The sequence below is a fragment of the Panthera leo genome, chromosome D3, assembly GCF_018350215.1.
Source record: "Panthera leo isolate Ple1 chromosome D3, P.leo_Ple1_pat1.1, whole genome shotgun sequence".
NCBI lineage: Eukaryota > Metazoa > Chordata > Mammalia > Carnivora > Felidae > Panthera > Panthera leo.
In genome coordinates, this window is record NC_056690.1 from 27,785,081 (window position 1) to 27,805,128 (window position 20,048).

The 20,048-nt window shown below is 44.9% G+C and overlaps 1 protein-coding gene across 4 annotated transcripts in view; it reads right to left on the bottom strand.

Annotated features, from left to right (window-relative positions):
• Positions 1-20,048, bottom strand: part of DGCR8 (DGCR8 microprocessor complex subunit) — a 36,823-nt gene that overhangs the window by 2,538 nt on the left and 14,237 nt on the right. For all 4 annotated transcript variants that reach the window (XM_042910119.1, XM_042910116.1, XM_042910118.1 and 1 more), the window contains 5 exons: positions 19,959-20,041; positions 3,922-4,022; positions 3,485-3,591; positions 1,586-1,713; positions 51-164 (listed from right to left, as the gene is read on the bottom strand). In XM_042910119.1, the coding sequence (XP_042766053.1) occupies positions 51-164; positions 1,586-1,713; positions 3,485-3,591; positions 3,922-4,022; positions 19,959-20,041 (533 nt within the window). The remainder of the gene's footprint in view (positions 1-50; positions 165-1,585; positions 1,714-3,484; positions 3,592-3,921; positions 4,023-19,958; positions 20,042-20,048) is intronic.

Here is a 20,048-nt window from a genome sequence, read left to right on the forward strand (position 1 = left end):
GGATGAGGGTGCGGAGGGGCCTTTGGTGCTGGCCGGGCCTGCACACTCACCCTCTCCTCAGCCAGCCTCTTCATCTCCTCCTGTAGTTTGCTCAGGATGTGCAGGTTTGGCTTGTTCTTCTTGGCATATTGCTGCAGCTCAATCACACTTTTGTCCGAGGTCTCCTGGGGAGCACAGCACCTTGCTCTCAGGACTGCCTGGGGCAGGCCCCACAGACATATTACGGCCAGCAGCCAGAGCTGCACTCCCAACCCACACCTGGCAGCTGACACAGCCACAGAGAACGCAGACCAGTCCACAGCTGCCCAGCTTACTTTCTGACCATACTACCCCCACTTTTGCCTCACCCTGAGCAGGCAGAAGCCACAGCCTCTTCCCTTCATGGGGCAAAGGCATCCTGGCACCCAGCTGCCTCCACTCCTGCCATCGGCTGGGCACTCGTACTGCCCAGACCCTCAGAGTGGAACGATCAGAGTACGGCCTCCGCCAGCAGGGAGGGACAGCGTGCTGCCCAATGGGATAAACCCTGGCACTGGGGCCCAGCTGGGAGCCCATCAGCCCTAGACACTGCGCTCTCTGCATATCTGCAAACCCTCCAACTTTGAGAACAGGATCAAGCTGTCCTGAGGCCCTTCCTGTCTGAAAAGGCCATCTCTGAGGCCGCCTGCTGTGCCTTCGAGTGTCAGACTCCACCTGTCCTCCAAAAGATACAGGCTGAGGCTGTGCCTAGACTGGACGCTCATCCTCCAACTTAGGGAGAGTTCCCACTCACAGGCCAAAGCAGGCTTTTCTCAATCTTAGCCCAAACAAGATACAGCACAAAAGTAAAGGCACGTGAAGGCAGAACTCAACCTCATCTGCAGTCATTGGAGTTTTCTCAGCAACACATATCTGGAGGTTCCTCTCTAAGCACCTTGGGGGCCCAGTGTCACCTCCTTAGATGCCACATGGCCACCCCTCCCCTCACTGGGATGCAGGTAACCCAGACTATTTCTGGAAACATCAGGGTAAAAATAAACGTAAACACCTCCCAGGACTTCCCTCCACCCCACAAAACATACAAACCTAAGGGTACTGGTTTAAATCTCTCGATCCCGGCAAAACAGCAGAAACTAAACAGATGACGTGTACAGGTGTTTAGTTAAAAAAAAACTGGTGTTCATAAGCAGGAAGAGGTGCCCTGCATCTCTTACTCTCCCTTAAGCTTCTAGGGGTCCTCAAATTAATCCAAGGGCTTGCAGTTCCAGTGTGGGGGAAGGGGAGACACCAGGTCTCAGCTCAGAAGCTTCCTCTCCACTGGGGCTGGCAGCACTCACCACCTGTACGTCCTGCTGGACAGGCTCACCCCACACAGCCAGAGCCAGGACCAGGCTTCTCAGGGAGGGAGACACAGCATGAATGACCACCTCCCACCCTCAAGGTCACAGACATGGCCCAGCAAAGCGCCTGAGAAGCAGCCTTGAACAAGAGCAGAGCTGCCCAACACTATCTCCGGTGACAGCAGGACCTCAAACAGGTGTGCCACGGTGGAGGGAGGATGATAAGCACAGAGGCTGCCCTAGGTCCTAGGGAGGAGCCTGGTTACCTGTTTGACCATCTTGCTGCTTTCGCGACCATACATGCGCAATAAAGACCCCCAATTCTTGACATGTGGGTGCAGCAGCTGAAGGATTTTCTGAGAGGCTAACTGTTTTCCAACTCTCTTATTCTTACCTGTGAGGAAGGAAGAGGAAATGTGGAGAGGGAGTCACTAGAACATTCAGCTGTCAACATGGCCACCTTGCCTAGAGAGGAGACACACCTGCCATTCCCCCACCCAGCAAACGGCATGTTCTACAGGAGGGGGTACAGACGTCTTCCACCACTGCAGTCGGCACTGGAGTCTCACAAAGCTGAGACCAGGACCCACCCTAACCCCATTTAGCAGAACAGCTCCCTCAAAGGCTTCAGAAAATCAGAATGGGCCCAAGGTCATAACTTACAAGGCCTCCCTCCCACCACACCCTACACTTCCAGAGATACAGACAAGCAAAACGAGGCACCATGAAGCACATGGCCCAAGGCTCCTTGGGGACAGGCACAGGGGAGGGAGGCTCTGCCAGAAAGCCCAGAGGAGTTTCCAGAGGGTGTATGAACTTTGAAAGAGGAGTTTCTATGTATGCAGAGGGAAGGTGGGGCCAGGGAGCAGAGTGGGTCTGGAGAACAGAGTGGGTCTGAGTGCCAGGAGATGCCTATGGCCAGACAAACCAAGGTGGCCACACTTCCCAGATAGGGAGGTCAATGGTGCCAGCACTCCTTCTATGCCACACCTGTCTGCTCCAGAAGGGGGCTCAGTGAGGACTAATATCTGCTGAATCACAGGGGACACCCAGGTCTGTGAGTTCTGTGATTTTCCCAAGGTCAACTTGTGTGTTACTTTCTAGTTTACACAGCACTGGGTTTGTGTTTATAGTAGTCATACAAAGTTTTCTTTTAAAATAAAGTTGTTTTCAGAAGTGGTTACTTTAGGGGTGCCTGGGTGGCTCAGTCAATTAAGCATCTGACTCTTGATTTCAGTTCAGGTCATGATCTCAGTGTATGAGCTTGAGCCCCACGTCAGATTCTGCACTGACAGTGCAAAGCCTGCTTGGGATTCTCTGTCTCCCTCTTTCTCTGCCCTTCCCCCCACTCGTACATGGCACACTCTCTCAAAAATAAACATTAAAAGATAAGATAAAATAAAACGTAGTTATTTCAAAAACCAAATTCAGTGGGGCGCCTGGGTGGCTCAGCCAGTTAAGCATCCACTGGCTCAGGTCACGATCTCATGGTTTGTGAGTTTGAGTCCTGGATCAGGCTCTATGCTGACAGCTAGCTCAGAGCCTGGAGCCTGTCTTCAGATTCTGTGTCTCCCTCTCTCTCTGTCCCTCCCCTGCTCACTCTCTCTCTCTCTCTCTCAAAAATAAACATAAAAAAATTTTTTTTAAACAAAGAAGTTAAAAATAAATAACCAACCAAATTTGGTAAATACTGCAGGTGGTGTACACAAAGACCAGAAATGGGGCAGGCACATCACCCAGCACAGGGACACAGAGTAGGGCAGGGCAAGGGCTCTGCTGCCATTCTAGGACATCCCTCCTCCTACCACAGGGACCATGGGCTGGATGGGGCACTAGTGGCAGGAGGGGGAAAACATGGCCTAGCCAAAGTGACCAGCCCAAGCCCAGGAACTAGGAGGATAGGGTTGGTACAGGCAGGACTACCACAGTCCCACCTCAGACTGACCGGCTTTCAGACAGAGGTCGATAGGAGATGCCAGTGGACACGGAGGACTGCGGGTGGTCAGCACACAAGGCAGGAGCTTGGGAGTGATGCCAGGGTAGTGGCCTGAGACTAAGCCCCAGAGGCTCAGGGCTCCCAGACAGGCCACATGGCAGTGTGCAACCTCCCCAGTGGTCAAGGGAAATTGCAGTGGGGTGACAGGGAGGAGGGAGGCAGTCCTTACACCAGCCGCGCACTGTGTGTTTGCCGCACGCCATGACATATTCACTCTTCTGGTTTTTACCAGGAACCACTTCAAACTTGATGGATGTATCACCCATTCCATGGTTTCTTAAAGAAAAAACAAAGACAACCAGTGCCATCGGCTGAGGACAAAGAAATGACAGCTTCAGGAAAGGCTTTAAAGGCTCTCTGAAGACAATGCCAACCCTTTCCCCAAACCGCACTTCTCAGCTGAAAAGGAGGGGATTCTCCTGATCCGATCTCACAGGCTCTGACTGACCAGCAGGCACAGGGGCTTCTGTGCACACAGGGAATACTTGCAATGGCTTGGCCTTTAGCATCACCTCTTGAAGCAGGATAAATAGCTAGTAAAGACATTGGGCACCAACAGAAAAGCCCCCACACAACCCTACTCAGAAGGGGAAGCACCCGCCCTACCTTTTAAGGCACTCGTGAAGGATCTGATAGGGAGACAACAGTCCGGCCTTGCTGGTCAGCTCGTAGACCCGTGAGTCCTCGATACTGATGTGGTTAAAATACTACAAAACAAAGCAGCCACTCCTAAGTGCTGGACCGAGCCTGCTGGCCTCACGGAGCTGTTCCCCATGCTGTCTGCTTCCCCCAGAAGCTTCCTGTCATCTTTACTGCCTTGAAGAGCACATTGCGCCCCCACCTCATTGTCCAGCAGCCCCTCTGAGACAGGACAAGCAGTGCTGTGCTAGGTTGGAGAGTATGCTGCAACGGGGTGGCAAAGCTTGGTGCTGCCTGGGAGCCTTTTCTGAATCTGAGTCTGATCAATTAGTCAGAAATCTAAAGACAGACAACCTTAGAAAAGAATTTTGAAGATCATCATAAGTGAGATTATAGAAGACAAAAGGTAAATCAGACAAAAGAGATGCACTCTAAAAAGGCCAAGCTCTCTGAAGGCTGTGAAGGGCCTGGCCTGGCTCCTGTTTCAAACACAGAGTCATCCTGTCCTAGCTCTGAGACCAACTGCTATGCCCAGAGAACAGAACAATTAAAGGGTTAATGGGAAACCACTTAACCAGTTGAGGGGGAAAAAGAGAAGTTCTGCACAACAAAGGCAGGCAGCAGCCAGGAGGCAGCGTTGACCCCAACCAGACTTGGGCCTCTGCTGAGCCGCCCTCTGTGAACGGAGGATGTGGCCTAGTTCACTCAGCACAGCCCACCTCCCTGGTGGGGACTGCTGGGCTTCTGGGGTTGCCATAGCAAGGTACCACCAAGTGGGTGGCTTATTTATTTTTTCACAATTCTGGGGCCCAGAAGTCCCAAAGCAAGGTGTCAGCAGGCCACGTTCCCTTTGAAACCTCTATGAGAGATTCTTTCTGGACCTTCCCAGGTTTTGGCAGCACCAAGCTTTCTTTAGCATCACTCCCAACTCCACCCAGCCTTCTCTCCACTTCCCTCCCTCTTCTTACAAGAACACAACACTTACAAGAACACTACTCTGGGCAGGGAGGCAGGGGTTCCTCTCTCAGCGGACTGTGACTGAGTCAAGGAAAGCAAGGTGACATTTCTAAAGGGAATTGCTGATTCTGGTGAGCTAGAAATCTCCCTACTCTCATTTGGCTACAGTTTCCAACAGGTCCCCACAAGATACCTCCACTTATGAGCATCTGCATCAGCATGGATCAGTTTCCAGGGAAAGTTATTCACCAAGACATCAGGCCCTAGACCAATCCTTAGTGGCTAGCCAGGCAGCCGACCCATCCATGGTGGCTGGCTCTCTCATTTCAGCCCTTTGATAACCCAGTCTCTAACCAGCAGTCGGCACCTGGGCTGTGGACCTGTAGTCAGACTGAGCAAGACCACCTGTGTACCCACGATCCTCCCTGACAGAGCCGAGGCAGACACACACATGGCAGAAGAACACACACTAAGAAGCCCAAAGATATCCAACAGACGCTGGCAAAGGCCCATACCACAATTACCTGCACCAAGAGCCACAGTCACATGTTGCAGGTTAACCTGCAAGGAGCATGTAGAGACTATAGTACAAAGGGCAGAAGTGGCCCAATGCCAACAGTACAGAAGAAGTTTGGATCACTGGTGCCCAACAGATACTGAAAGACCCTGAGAGAGCACCACAGACAGACCAGCACCCATAAACCCAACAATTTAAATAAAATGGACCAATTCCTTGAAAAGTGCAAATTACCCAAACTGCTCTATTCAAGAAGTTGAACTTGTAGTTAAAAGGTCCCTTCAAAGAAAACTCCACACTCAGATCGTTTCATTGGCAACAACTACCAAATATTTAAGAAAAAAAAAATTATACCAATTCTAGACAATCTTTCAAAACACCACAAGAGGAGGGACAATTGCCAGTTCATTTTATGATGTTAGCAGTACCCTTATTAACACCAAAGAGAACTACAAAACAATAATCCTCACAAACACAGGTGTAAAAATCCTACATAGAGTATTAGCAATTCGTAACCATTAACACATAAAAACAAATCTATGCCATGCCCAAGAAAGGACTTACTTAGCCCAGGAATGCGTTAAAAAAAAAAAAAAATCTATCAACATAATACATTATATCAACAAATTAAGGAGGAAAAAGTCTGTAATATCAATTGATAAGGAAAGGCATTTGACAAAATGCAACATCCTTTCATGATAAAAATACTCAACAAACTAGGAATAGAAGAATCCTTCCTCAACCTGATAGAGGGCATCAACAAACAACTAACACCTAACATCATATTCAATGGTCAGAGACTATATGCTTCACCCCAAGATCAGGAACAAGACAAGGATGTCCACTCTCCCCACTGCTACTCAACATGTAATGGAGCTTCTAGTCAGAGTAGTAAGGCAAGAAAAAGAAACAAAAGGCATCTAGATTGGAAAGGAAGAAATCAAACCATCACAGTCAACCTGGTCGGTACATAGAAATCCCAAAGAAATCTACAGAAAAACTACTGGAACTAATAAAGCAGTTCAGCAAAGCCACAAGACATACGATCAATATACGACAGTAAATGAGATCGCTATACACTAGCAATCAACACAACTGAAACTAAAGTGCTACTCACAACAGTTCCAAAACACATGTGAAATACTCAAGTCCAAATCTAGTAAAACATGTGAAAGATCTGCATACTAAAAATGACCAAACACTAATAAAAGACATCAAAGACTTCAATAAATGGAGAGATACACTGGGTTTGTGAACTGAAAGACTCAATACTGTTAGGAAGTCCATTCTCTCCAAATTTATCTACAGATGTAACACAATTCCAATCAAAATCTCAACAGAACTTTTTGTACTGACATACTGTTTCTATACGGAAGGGAAAAGTAGCTGGAGTAACCAAAAAGTGCTTTTGAAAAAGAACAAAGTTTGAGGGTTCGCACGGATTCCAAGAATTCATGTCATCAAGAAGGTATGGCATTGGTGAAAGGTCACACAGATCAAGGAGACAGAGTGCAGAGATAGACCCACACACACATGCTCATCTGGCTCGACAGACATGCAAAGGCACCCAGTTGGACATATACTTATCATACGGCCCAGCAAGGCCATCTTGGGTGCTTAGCTACACTCACGTGGAAAACCGGAGAGCCTCACAGCAGCCAAATGCTAATCACCCAAAAATGGAAATGCACTCAACACCCCTCAAGTAAGAACATACTAGGCACTGCCCTGCAGTAGGCACACTCAGCAGCAAAAATTACCCAACCATCGACACCAGCACCAACACAGATGATTCTCAAGTGCATCACTGAGTTGGAGCTTGGTTCTAAGGCTACCTCCCCTGTGACTCCACTGATAAGACATTTGGGAACTGGCTAACCTACAGAGATAGCTCAGTGGCTACCTGGGTAAAAAGAAAGTTTTGACTACAAAGGGGCAGAAGGGGGCAGTTTAAGAAAACTGGGAGGGGGAGAACATTTGAAAATGTCTTGATTGCGCTGTTGGTTACATGACAAAACTACACGTTTCAAAATTCACAGAAGTGTACCAAAAAGTGCATTTACCACTCTATAATTTTTTTTTAATTTTTTGAGAAAGTGAGCAACTGCGAACACACACGAGCAGGGGAGGGACACAGAGATAGGGAGAGAGAGAATCCCAAGCAGGCTCCACACTATCAGTATTGAGCCTGATGGAGGGCTCAATCTCATGACCTGAGCCAAAATTAAGAGTCGGACACTTAACCAATCGAGCCACCTAAGTGCCCCGAACTCTCTATTAAAACCTAAATTAGTCGGGGGCGGGGGAAGGGAGCCAAAAAAACCAAGTCACTAATGCCTAAATTCTAGAACAAGCATGAACCAACCACAACCCACAGCTACCTAAAAAGCCATAAAATACTAAGAAGAAATCACCCCAGGTCTTGTGAAAAGGCTCAGTACCAGTTCTGCTCATCTGTTTTTGCCTTTTTAATCAACACCAAACATGCTATGCCCTGAGCCTCTGCTTCCATGGCAATTCTAGAATTCTGGATATTCTATATCCACACCACCATTGCATGTGGACTTTGTGCCACTGTACGTCAAGGACAGCAGTGCATAGCGAGAGCTCCCAAAGAACCAGGGCCTGCCCAGCCAACCTTGGCATCCTGCCCCCACAGCTGGAACTCTGGAGCCACACCTCCACAAGGGCACCATGGGGAAGAGGGACTGCCACCCACCCACCAAGCTACTGACAAGGATGTGACAGAAACACCGTCACAATTTTTCAGGAGCAAGACAGCAATTCCTATCAGTCACGATTGTGCTGCTCTAGTACTTTCAACCTGACAGAAAAGCTACTTTCTTCTCTGACAAATTTTAAAATGGGAAATAAGTACACACATATACAATTAAATTCTAAGTGTGAAAAAAAACCTCTCCAGAGAATGAGGACATTTTTGGTCATCAGACACATATCTGGTCCTTGTATCCAGTTCAGGGAGCGCCTAAAACTTTAGAATTTCCTAATAGGAGTATCTTTTGTTATTCAAAGAAGTCCCTCTGGACCTCATCTGAGTTTATGCTAATTAGGCATGGTGGGGGGCAGGGCCTAGACAGCTTCATGATGGGGCTGGTCACCAGAAAGACCAACCATGATTAAGCACCTCTTCATCTGGCTGTCCATTTGTATTCTTTTTTTTTAACGTTCATTTATTTTTGAGACAGAGAGAGACAGAGCATGAACGGGGGAGGGTCAGAGAGAGAGGGAGACACAGAATCTGAAACAGGCTCCAGGCTCTGAGCAGTCAGCACAGAGCCCGATGCGGGGCTCGAACTCACATACCGCGAGATCGTGACCTGAGCCGAAGTCAGACGCTTAACCGACTGAGCCACCCAGGCGCCCCTGTATTCTTAATAATAAACCAGTAAACGTAAAGAAGTTTCCCTGAGTTCTGAGAGCAAATTCTAAAAAAGTTCTCATTCAAGCAAATTAATGAACCCAAGGGAAGTCACGGAAACCCCTGAATCTGTAGTTGGCTGGTCAATGTGGGTGGCCTGTGCACCCCATTTGTGGCTGGAATGTGAAGTGTGGGCAGTCTTTTGGAACTGAGCCAACTCCATGTAAATAGTGTGAGAACTGAGCAAAGTTGCAGACACCTAGCTGGTGTCAGAGAATTGGAGAACCAACATGAAAAAGTCCTTTGTGTGTACAAGGGAACTTTTATACCTGGGATTTCCGAGCTGCCCACATAGCCTCCTCTACCTGGGAAGACCTCCTCTCTCAAGCTTGCCTTTTCTTTTTTTTTTTTTAATTTTTTAATGTTTATTTATTTTTTAGAGAGAGAGACAGAGTGTGAGTGGGGTAGGAGCAGAGATAGAGAGGGAGACCTAGAATCCGAAACAGGCTCCGGGCTCCGAGCTGTCAGTACAGAGCCTACTGTGGGGCCAGAACTCGGGACCAGCGAGGTCATGACCTAGGCTGAAGTTGGACACCCAACCAACTGAGCCACCCAGGCACCCCTCTCAGGCTACTTTCTGATGTTATTTCTGGAAAGATCCCTCACTTTCCAGAAGAGCCCCAGAGTACATGGCCAGATCCTGAATCTTACTACTATCCAGCACAACCTGAGGCACAAATTCCAGAAACCTGCAGTCTCTGTCACAGCAGATGCCTCACTAGAGGTGCTAATGTAAAAGGCTCCAGGGACAAGGGTGCAGCCACAATGACCTTACAGACTGTACAGGGCAGGAGGAAAGGTGGAAAATGAAAGAACTGAGCACAAAGACTGCCAGCTGGTCATCATCAAAACCATGCACTCTAGAGAAGAGGTAACCACCAGTCTCTGACCACCAAGCATGAGGTAGAGACAGGGCTGACATCACAGTCTGGGGCAAGCTTGTAGCCCTCCAAGAGTGTATACCACCAGACAGCCACATATGAGGCCACATGCAGGTGGTGGGACTGCAAAAAGCAGCTGGGACAGAGCAGGTAACTGGAGCGACAGACCATTCTTCAACACACAAGGCTGGGAGAGCCATGGAACACCCCTGGGTCCCTAAGCTGGCCAGAATGAAACTGGGAGGTCCCTGCTTAGGGAACTACAATGGTGCTAAATACAAAAGTGAACTAAAGCCAACAGTAAGCACAGAGACTTTCAGATTAAAAACTGGACTGAAATGCTAATTCATTCAGTTAATAACCAACCAAGCCAGATGCTGGTATCTTAGAGGCCACAACACTAAATGGAGACCGTCTTGGATCTTATCTTGAAACCAGGTGTTCCTAACACTTGCTGTACTAACCCTGGAGAATTTTCCATTATCTCAACATGTCAAAAATTTCTTAAATCAACTATAATTTACTGAGTTACTTTAAACTTTACCACAACAGCCACAGGCAGTGGGGCGTGGGTGCTGCATGCTTAGACAGGTAAGACACACATCCCCACCACATTGGGCAACAGCAGAGGCTACTCAGATGAGCTGCTATGACAAAACAAAGCTCCATCTTCCAAAAAGGCTGCTGGAGCCGCACATCCCCTACTTGCCTAGGCCAAGCTGACTCCCAGCACCAGAACCATAGCTACCCCTTCCAGTTTCTGCTACCCCGTATCAGAGAATGGTGGCGTGCAACCTATACAGCCCATGCATCATCAACTGCAACAACCAATCCTAAGGGCCTTGGCAGGCTATGGGTAGAGGTGTAGGTAACAAGTTCTCCAACATGCCTTGGAAGCCTCCCTCAACAACCACTGTTCCATAGTTAGGTTATTGAGAAATAAAGTTGAAAATGTGATTTTTCCTGAAGGAGCTAGTCTTTTTGAGATTTTGTTTGCTGAGTGGGCTCTGTGATCTGTCTATGGCCCATCTATGACAATAAAGCACAAAAAATAGACACCCGAGTGTAATTTAAACTGCCATGGGCACTTTACCATATTTTAGAATAGTCTCAGTCTAAAAAGATTGGAAAAAATGTTTAGTTTTTTTAACGTTAATTTATTTTCGAGAGAGTGTGCACGCGTACGAGTAGGGGAGGGGCAGAGAGAAAGGACAGAGGATCAGAAAAAAGCTCCTCGCTGATAGGAGAGCCCAATGTGGGGCTTGAAACCATGAGATCATGACCTGAGCTGAAGTCAGACTTAACCAACTGAGCCACCCAGGTGAATACTGTTTTATATTTTGTCTTTTTTGTTTTTGAAAAAAAGTTTTAAACACATCCTATACCAGTTCTAGGGTGACAGAATAAAAAAACCTCCAAATTTTGCTCTTCCACAGGATCAACAAGAACACTGACTAAAACTGTCAAAATCAACTTTTTCAGAATTCTGGAAATTAAAGACAACAATCTGGGGAGCATTTATTCAAGAAAAAAATGGCTGAATTTTGCTAAGAACAATGAGCTTTGTAGCATTTTATTTATAAAATTTGGCCCATTCCTGTCTTCTCTTCCCAGCTCTGTGGTAGCCTTGGGAACCAGCAAGGCTGGTTCAATGAAGAAGGCAAACTGGTTCCCCAACAACCCAAGCCCAGAGAACCACTGCTGTCTGGTCCATGTGGCAGCTCTACAGAAAAGCTCATTGTAAAACTTGCCTTTATGCGACCCAACTCAGAGTTCATTCGGTGAAAACAGCCCAATTCCCCAGGAAATCTATCAAAAATAATCAGTGGCAACTGTTTCATACGGCAGTTGCCTGAGGCTGGGATACCAGCTGGCAAGCAAGAGACAGGTCAGAAAACATAAAAGGAAAAGCTAGAGAATGAGATGCCCTTAAAAGGCTTTGAAAAGCTCCAACTTGTCTGGAGATCTAGGTGGCCACTTGCATGCCCAGGAAAGTCCTGGGAAGGCCCAAATCTCCTGATTGACTCAGAAGCTCTGTGCAAGTGGGAAGGAAGTAAAGGCTAAGGCACAATTGTCAACTACTAGAGCATTAAAGGTGACCCCAACATGCATAAAGAGCTCCCTAGCAAAGGCTGGGAGACTTACTGATTTAGGTCAGGAAATCTCTGACTTGGATTTCACAAAATAGTCTAGGAAAGTCACTATTATGGGTTCAATTCTGTCCACCCACATATTGATAGGCTGAAATCCTAACTTCCAGTACCTCATTATATAACCTTTTTTGCAGATAAGGTCCTTACAGACATAATCAAGTTAAAATGAGGTCATTAGGGTGGGCCCTAATCCAATATGACTACTGTCCCTATAAACAGATTCAGAAACAAACACACAGTACAGGGAGAAGGACTGTTATCAGTTATCTCCAACTGTTATCTCCAAACAGAGAGAGGCCTGAAAGAGATCTTTCTCTCCTAGCCTTCAGAAGAAACCAACCTTGCTGACACCTTGAGTTTAGATGTCCAGTCTCCAGAGCTGTGAGGCAAGAAATATATCCTTGGGATGTCTGGGTGGTTGTCGGTTAAGGGTCTGACTTCAGTTCAGGGAATGATCTTGTGGTTAGTGGGTTTGAGTACTGCATCAGGCTCTGTGCTAACAGTTCAGAGCCTGTAGCCTGCTTCAGACTCTATGTCTCCCCCTCTCTCTCTGCCCCTCCCCTGCTTGTGCTCTCTCAAAAATGATAAATATTTTTTTTAAAAAGTTGTCCTCTAACTGGTAATCTTGATATCCACAGCTGCCACATTATTTAAAATGCCCAGATTTAACGAGACATGAACTAAAACACAAATGTATATGCCATACAAGATAAAGAAAAGTAGTCAATACAAACCATCCCTGAGGAGGGGCACCTGGGTGGCTTGGTCAGTTAAGGGTCCAACTCTTGATTTTGGCTCAGGTCATGATCTCACAGTTCGTGGGATCAAGCCCCACATCAGGCTCTGCGCTGACAGCTTGGAGCCTGCTTGGGATTCTCTCCTCTCTCTGCCGCTCCCCCGCTCAAGTGCTCATGCATATGCTTGCACACTCTCTCAAGATAAACATTAAAAAATAAATTAAATAAACCAGCTATAATATGCTCAAAAAAATAAAACAAACCACCACATCTAAAGAATTAAAGGAAAGCATAAGAACAGTATCTCACCAGACTATCAATTAAGACAAAGAAAATAAATAAATAAATAACAGTGCCCATAGACCTGTGGGATACCCTGAGTGTACTAGGTTACCTATAATGGGATTCCCAGAAAAAGAGGAAACTAAAGGGCAAAAAAAATTATGAGAAAATAAAGGCTGAAACTTCTTAAAGATGGAAAACATTACGTATCCAAGAAGCTCAACAAATTCCAAAAAGAATAAACTAAAGAAATCTATACCTACACATTTCTGTCAAAGGCCAAAGACAAAATCTGAAAACAGTACGAGAAACAACTCATCAATAACGTGATTCTCAGTAAGATTAACAGCCGATTTCTCATTCCTTATAGAGGCCAGAAGGCAGACAGATCACCACTATGAAGAAAAACAATGTCAACTAAGAATTCTATACGCAGGGGTGCCTGGGTGGCTCAGTGAGTTAAGCGTCCAACTCTTGATTTTGGCTCAGGTCATGATCTCACGGTTATTAACTTTGAGCCCCGTACAGGGCTCTGCACTGAGTGTGGAGCCTGCTTGGGATTCTTGCTCTCTCTCCCTCTCTCTTTGCCCCTCCCTGGTTCTCTCTCAAAGTAAATAAATAAACTTAAAAAAAATTCTATACCCAGCCAGCAAAACTATGCTTCAAAAAGAGAATCATTAAGGGACACCTGGGTGGCTCAGTCAGTTAAGCGTCCAGCTGCAGCTCAGGTCACGATCTCATGGTTCAAGGGTTTGAGCACCCACGTCAGGCTCTGTCCTGACAGCTCAGAGCCTGGCACCTGCTTCAGATTCTGTCTCCCCCTCTCTCTCTGCCCCTCACCCACTCGTACTCTCTCTCTCTCAAAAAATAACCATTTAAAAAAAAATTTTTTTTAAAGGGAATTGTTAAGACATTCTCAGATAAACAAAAATTGAGAGAATCCACAGCTAGTGGAACTGCCCTCCAAGAAATACTGAAGAGCCTTCAGGATTGGGGGGGGGGGGCGGGGGATGTGCCTTCAGGCCAAAATAAAAGGACACTGTAGACCATAAACAAATTGAGGGCATTACAAAAAATAAAGCTAACTACAGTAAATAAAAGACAATATAAACATATATTGTTTCTAATTCTGTTTTTCCTTTCTGAATTAAAGGACAACTATATAGAGGCGTCTGGGTGGCTCAGTTGACTCAGAGTCCAATTTTGACTTAGGCCATAATCTCACAACTTGTCAGTTCAAGCCCAACATCAGGTTCTGCCTGAAGCCTGCTTTGGATTCTGTGTCTCCCTCTCTCTCCCCCTCCCCTGTTAGCAGTCTGTCTCTATCAAAAATAAACCAACATTAAAAAAAATAGATATAGGGGCGCCTGGGTGGCTCCATCGGTTAAGCATCCAACTTCAGCTCAGGTCATGATCTCACAGTTCGTGGGTTAGAGCCCTGTGTCAGGTTCTGTGCTGGCAGCTCAGAGCCTGGAGCCTACTTCGGATTCTGTGTCTCCCTCTCTCTCTGACCCTCCCTTACTCACGGTCTGTCTCTCTCAAAAATAATTAAAAAAAAAAAAAAAAAAAAAGATTTAAAGACAACTACGTAAAACAATAATTATAAATCCATGTTTGTGGACACACAACATACAGAGAGGTAATTTGTGACAACATAACCATAAAGGTGAAGGTAAATTGAGCTACAGGAGCAAAATTTTTATATACAACTGAAGTTAGTTGGCATTAGTCCAAACTAGATTGTTTTCAGTTTAGATGTTACAGTTATACCCTATGACAATCATCAAGAAAATAACTTAAAAATATACAGGGAGGGGCGCCTGGGTGGCTCAGTTGGTTAAGTGTCCAACTTCGGCTCAGGTCATGATCGCATGGCTTGTGAGTTCAAGCCCCACGTCAGGCTCCAGAGCCTGGAGCCTGCTTCAGATTCTGTGTCTCCCTCTCTCTCTGCCCCTCCCCTGCTCACGCTGTCTCTCAAAAATAAATAAATGTTAAAAAAAATTTAAAAATATGTGTATATACAGTGAAGGAAACAAGAGAATTAAACTGGTACATTAGAAAGTATTTAAAACAGAAGAGGCAGTAACAAAGGAACTGAGGAACAAAAAGACATAAAACAGAAAGCAAACAGTGTAATAGTATATATCAATTCTACCTTATCAGTAATTACATTTCAATTGACTAAGGCCCCTCCAAAATGAAAAAAAAGTTGATTAACTTTATTAAAAGGGGCACCTGCGGTTAAGCATCCGACTTCGGCTCAGGTCATGATCTCATGGTCCAGGAGTTCTAGCCCCGCATCGGGCTCTGTGCTGACAGCTTGGAGCCCGGAGCCTGTTTCAGATTCTGTGTCCCCCTCTCTCTGACCCTCCCCCGTTCATGCTCTGTCTCTCTCGGTCTCAAAAATAAATAAATGTTAAAAAAAAAAAAAAATTTTTTAAATAAATAAATAAAAAAATAAAAGGGGCACCTGGCTGGCTTAGTCGGTGGGGCATGTGACTTTTGATCTTAAGGTTATAAATTCAAGCCCTGCATTGGGTGCAGAGATTACTTAAAAATAAAATCTTTGGGGCGCCTGGGTGGCTCCGTCGGTTAAGCGTCCGACTTCAGCTCAGGTCACGATCTCGCGGTCCGTGAGTTCGAGCTCCGTGTCAGGCTCTGGGCTGATGGCTCAGAGCCTGGAGCCTGCTTCCGATTCTGTGTCTCCCTCTCTCTCTCTGCCCCTCCCCCATTCATGCTCTGTCTCTCTCTGTCCCAAAAATAAATAAGCGTTAAAAAAAATTTTTAAAAAAAATAAAATAAAATCTTTAAAAAACAAATTGATTAAACTGTCTGATCAAAAGGCAGAGATTTGACAGAATGCATAGAAACAAAACCCAGTTTTATGCTGTGTAGAAGAAACACAATTTAGATTCAAACACACAAACGGGTTAAAGGTAAAAAGATGGAAAGATATATCAGAAAGTAGGAATGACTGGACGCCTGGGTGGCTCAGTCAGTTAAGCGTCCGACTTCAGCTCAGGTCATGATCTGATGGTTCGTGAGTTCAAGCCCCACATCGGGCTCTGTGCTGGCAGCTCAGAGCCTGGAGCCTGCTTTAGATTCTGTGTCTCCCTCTCTCTCTGCCCCTCCCTGCTCACACTCTGTCTCTCTCTCAAAAATAAATATTAAAAAAAAAAAAACAAAAAAAAAAACCAAAACACGTAGGAATGACTGTATCAGAGAAAACTGACTCTAAGACACTGAGACAAAACATATTACTAAAGATAAAAGATATTTAATAATGACAAAGAGTTCATCCATCAAGGTGACATAACCATTATAAACATTAAACAGAACTGACTTCTGGTTTGAACACTTGTGACACCAAATGAATGTGTTTCCACACCAAGCCGTTCTAATGCTAACTGCCAGGAGTTAGAGCAGATCCTGCAGATTAAGGGCTCAGTCCTACAAGACTATTGCCACCACTTGCCACTAACCTCAAGTCCAGGTTGTCACCTGTGCTTCTGACTGAGCAGCTATATACTGGCGGTTCCCAACCCTTCCTCCGTTTTACTTCCTAGAGCCCTGCTTTATTACAAAAGGATATAACTTAGAAACAGCCCAGATGGAAAAGATAAATAGGGCAAGTATAAAAGAAGGGGTACAGAGCTTCCATGCCTTCTCTGAGCCTGCCAGCTTTTCAGCATCTCAATGTGTTCATCAACGAAGAAGCTCTCTGAACCCCTTCAGTTAAGAGTTTTTTAATGGAGGCTTCACTATACAGGCATAACTGATTACCTCACTGGCCATTAGCAATTAGCTCAACATCCAGTGACTCCCCCCAAACACACGGGAGGGGGAAGCCCTGAAAGTCCCAACCCTCTAATTAGATGGTAAATTCCCTGGGCAACCAGCTCCCATCCAAAGGAATGGTCCAAAAGCTACTTCATTAACATGAACTCAGATGTGGTTGAAAGGGGCCTGTTAAGGGGTGCCCGAGTGGCTCAGTCAGTTAAGCATCTGACTTAGGCTCAGGTCATGATTTCACAGTTCGTGAGTTTGAGCGCAGCTTCAGGCAAGTTCAAGCCCCACTTCGGGCTCTGCACTGTCATTGTTGTGTGGGATTCCCTTTCTCTCTGCCCCTCATGAGATTCTCTCTCTCCCTCTCTCTCATAAATAAGTAAATAGGAAAAAAATCTTAAAAAAAGGAGTCTGTTAAAAATAACAAAAAACATTCACCTTTATCAACCTGCAGCTTTTTAAAGACATGGGGACAAAAAACGCATTAATGTACTGTATTACATTAGAAGCTCTGCACCAGGAACCAAGAACAAAGACCAAACATACATTTCTAATTACCTCCCAATACCACCAACATATATGTAGCTACCAACAGCCCCAAAATACATGAAGCAAAAACAGAATTGAAAGAAGCTATAATTCAATAACAACAGCAGAAGACTCCAATACCCACATTCAAGAACGGATAGAACTAGGCAGAAGACCAACAAAGGAAGATAACACTATACACCAACTAGACCTAACAGGCATCTGGTTCACTCCATAGTACACTTGCATATAAAACATTCTCTAGGGCAAATCGTATGTTAGGTCATAAAACAAACTTCAATGAATTTAAAAGACTGACTGAAATCATACAAACTATGTTTTTGAACCACACTGGAATTAAAGATCAATAACTAAAGGAAATTTGGGAAATTCGGGAAATTCACAAATAGATGGAAAGTAGACACTCCAAAAATAACCAATGGTTCAAGAAGAAACCACAAGAGAAATGAGAAAAACACTTTGAGGTGAACAAAAAATAGAACACGCACTAGAGCTTATGGGCCGCAGTGAAAGTAGTACATAGAAAAAAATTTATAGCCCAAGCTCCAATATTTAGAAAGAAGATCTCAGGGGGCACCTGGGTGGCTGAGTCAGTTAAGCACCTGACTCTTGATTTCAGCTCAGGTCATGATCCCAGGGTTGTGGGATTGAGCCCTGAGCATGGAGCCTGCTTAAGAATCTCTCTCACACTCTCTACCTCTGCCCCTCTCCCCTACTCGTGTGTACTCTCTCTCTCTCTCAAAATAAATAAATAAATAAATAAAAAATAACATTAAATGGAATGAATAAAAAGAAGATCTCCAATCCATACTCTGAAGACACTAGAAAAGAAAAACAAACTAAACCTAAGGTTGGCAGAAGAAAGGAAACAAAGGCTACAGCAGAAATAAATGAAACAGACAGTAACAAAGCTATTGTGGGGAGGGGTGGGGAATCAACAAAACCGGAAGTTAGATCATTGAAAGATCAACAACACTGACAAACTTTAAATTGACCAAGAGAAAAAAAGAGGGACTCAACTACTAAAATCAGTAATGAAAGCAGGAGCAGCACAAACTTACCAAAACAACGTGGATCATAAGGGAACACTACGAATAAATGTATGCCAAAGAATTAGTCTAGATCAAAATGAAAAATTCCTATAAAAACCCAAAGTTTCCATACCAGCTCAAAAAGGAAAAGGATATTTGAACAGAGGTAAAAGTGAAAAAATTGAATTAGTAATTAACTAACCTCAGACAAATTCAAGTCTGGACTCAAATGGTTTCACTGGTGAATTCTATCAAATGTTTAAAAAATTACTACCAACCTTTCACGAAATATTCCACACCAATAGTAGAGAAAGGAACACTTTCCACCTCATTCTGTAAAGACAGTATTACCCCAACACCAACACCAGACATCACAAGAAAACTACAAACAAGTATCCCTTATAAATATAGCTGCAAAAGTCCTTAAAATACCAGCACGCTAAATCCAGCAAACACATCAAACTTACGTGCACCATGACTAAGTGGGATTTATCCCAGAAATCCAAGGTTGGTTTAACATTCAAAAACCTATGCAATATACCACTGCATGACTACAGTAAAAAACAAAAACCTGACAATCATTTCAGTACAAGCAGGAAAAACATTTGACAAAATCCAACATCCATTCCTAAAAAAAACTCTCAGCAAACCAAGAGCAGAAGGAAATTTCCTCAATCTGATAAAACCTACAGCTAAGACAGCATGGTAAGTAAAAGAAGCCAGTCACAAAGGACTACATGTCATATGATTCCATTGGTATGAAGTGTCCAGAACTAGTAAATCCATCAAGACAGAGAGATTAGTGGTCGCCAGGGGTTGAGGGGCAAGGAACAGGGAGAATTAGGAGTGACTGCTAATGGGTATGGGGTTTCCTCCCAGAGAGATGAAAATATTCTAAGATTAGAACACTGCAAGCGATGATTGTACAACTCTGAATACACAAAAATCCACTCAACAGTACGGTTTAAAAGAGCAAAACTCATGGTATATAAATTACACATCAATAAAACTGTTAGAGAGGCTTCTGAGTGGCTCAGTTGCTTAAGCATCCGACTCTTGATCTTGGCTCAGGTCATGATCTCATGGTTTGTGAGTCTGAGCCCCACATTGGGCTCTGCACTGACAGCACAGAGCCTGCTTGGGATTCTCTCTCTCTCCCTTTCTGTCCCTCACTCATGCCCTCTCTCTCTAAAATAAACTTTAAAAAAAATCTTTTTAATGAACTTATAAAAAAGAACACCTTCCTCAGAATTTGAGAAGCCCTTACTACAAATATCCATTTTATCATATTTACCCAAGAAAGTTCACAAGTAGTTTTAAGTAGTTCTTAATACAAAGAACAACATAACTTTTACAGACAGTCTCAAAGTTTCATTCTCACCATGGATCTCCAGTCAGGGTAGAGCTGACGAACTCCCGTATACACTTATTATGCACATTCTTTACCACTCACTGCAAGACATGGGACAAAAATCTCTGACAAAAATAACACCTTTCCCCCTGTTTGCACAAAGACAAGCTAGTTTCCCCTTTTATAAAGTATGAACAAAACAAAATCACCTAGAGCTTGGGTGACTAAATCCGTGAGCATAACCTGCACTAGTGAGGAGGGTGGGGTGCGGACACTGCACTGGAACCACAGCTCCAAACAGGGCAGGATCACAACACTCACCTCAAGCTCTTCACTGTCTTTGGGCTTTTCCTCAGAGGTCTGTTTGACAAAGTCAGGGATAAGGATCTCCAGCGTAGCTCGGGCTATGAA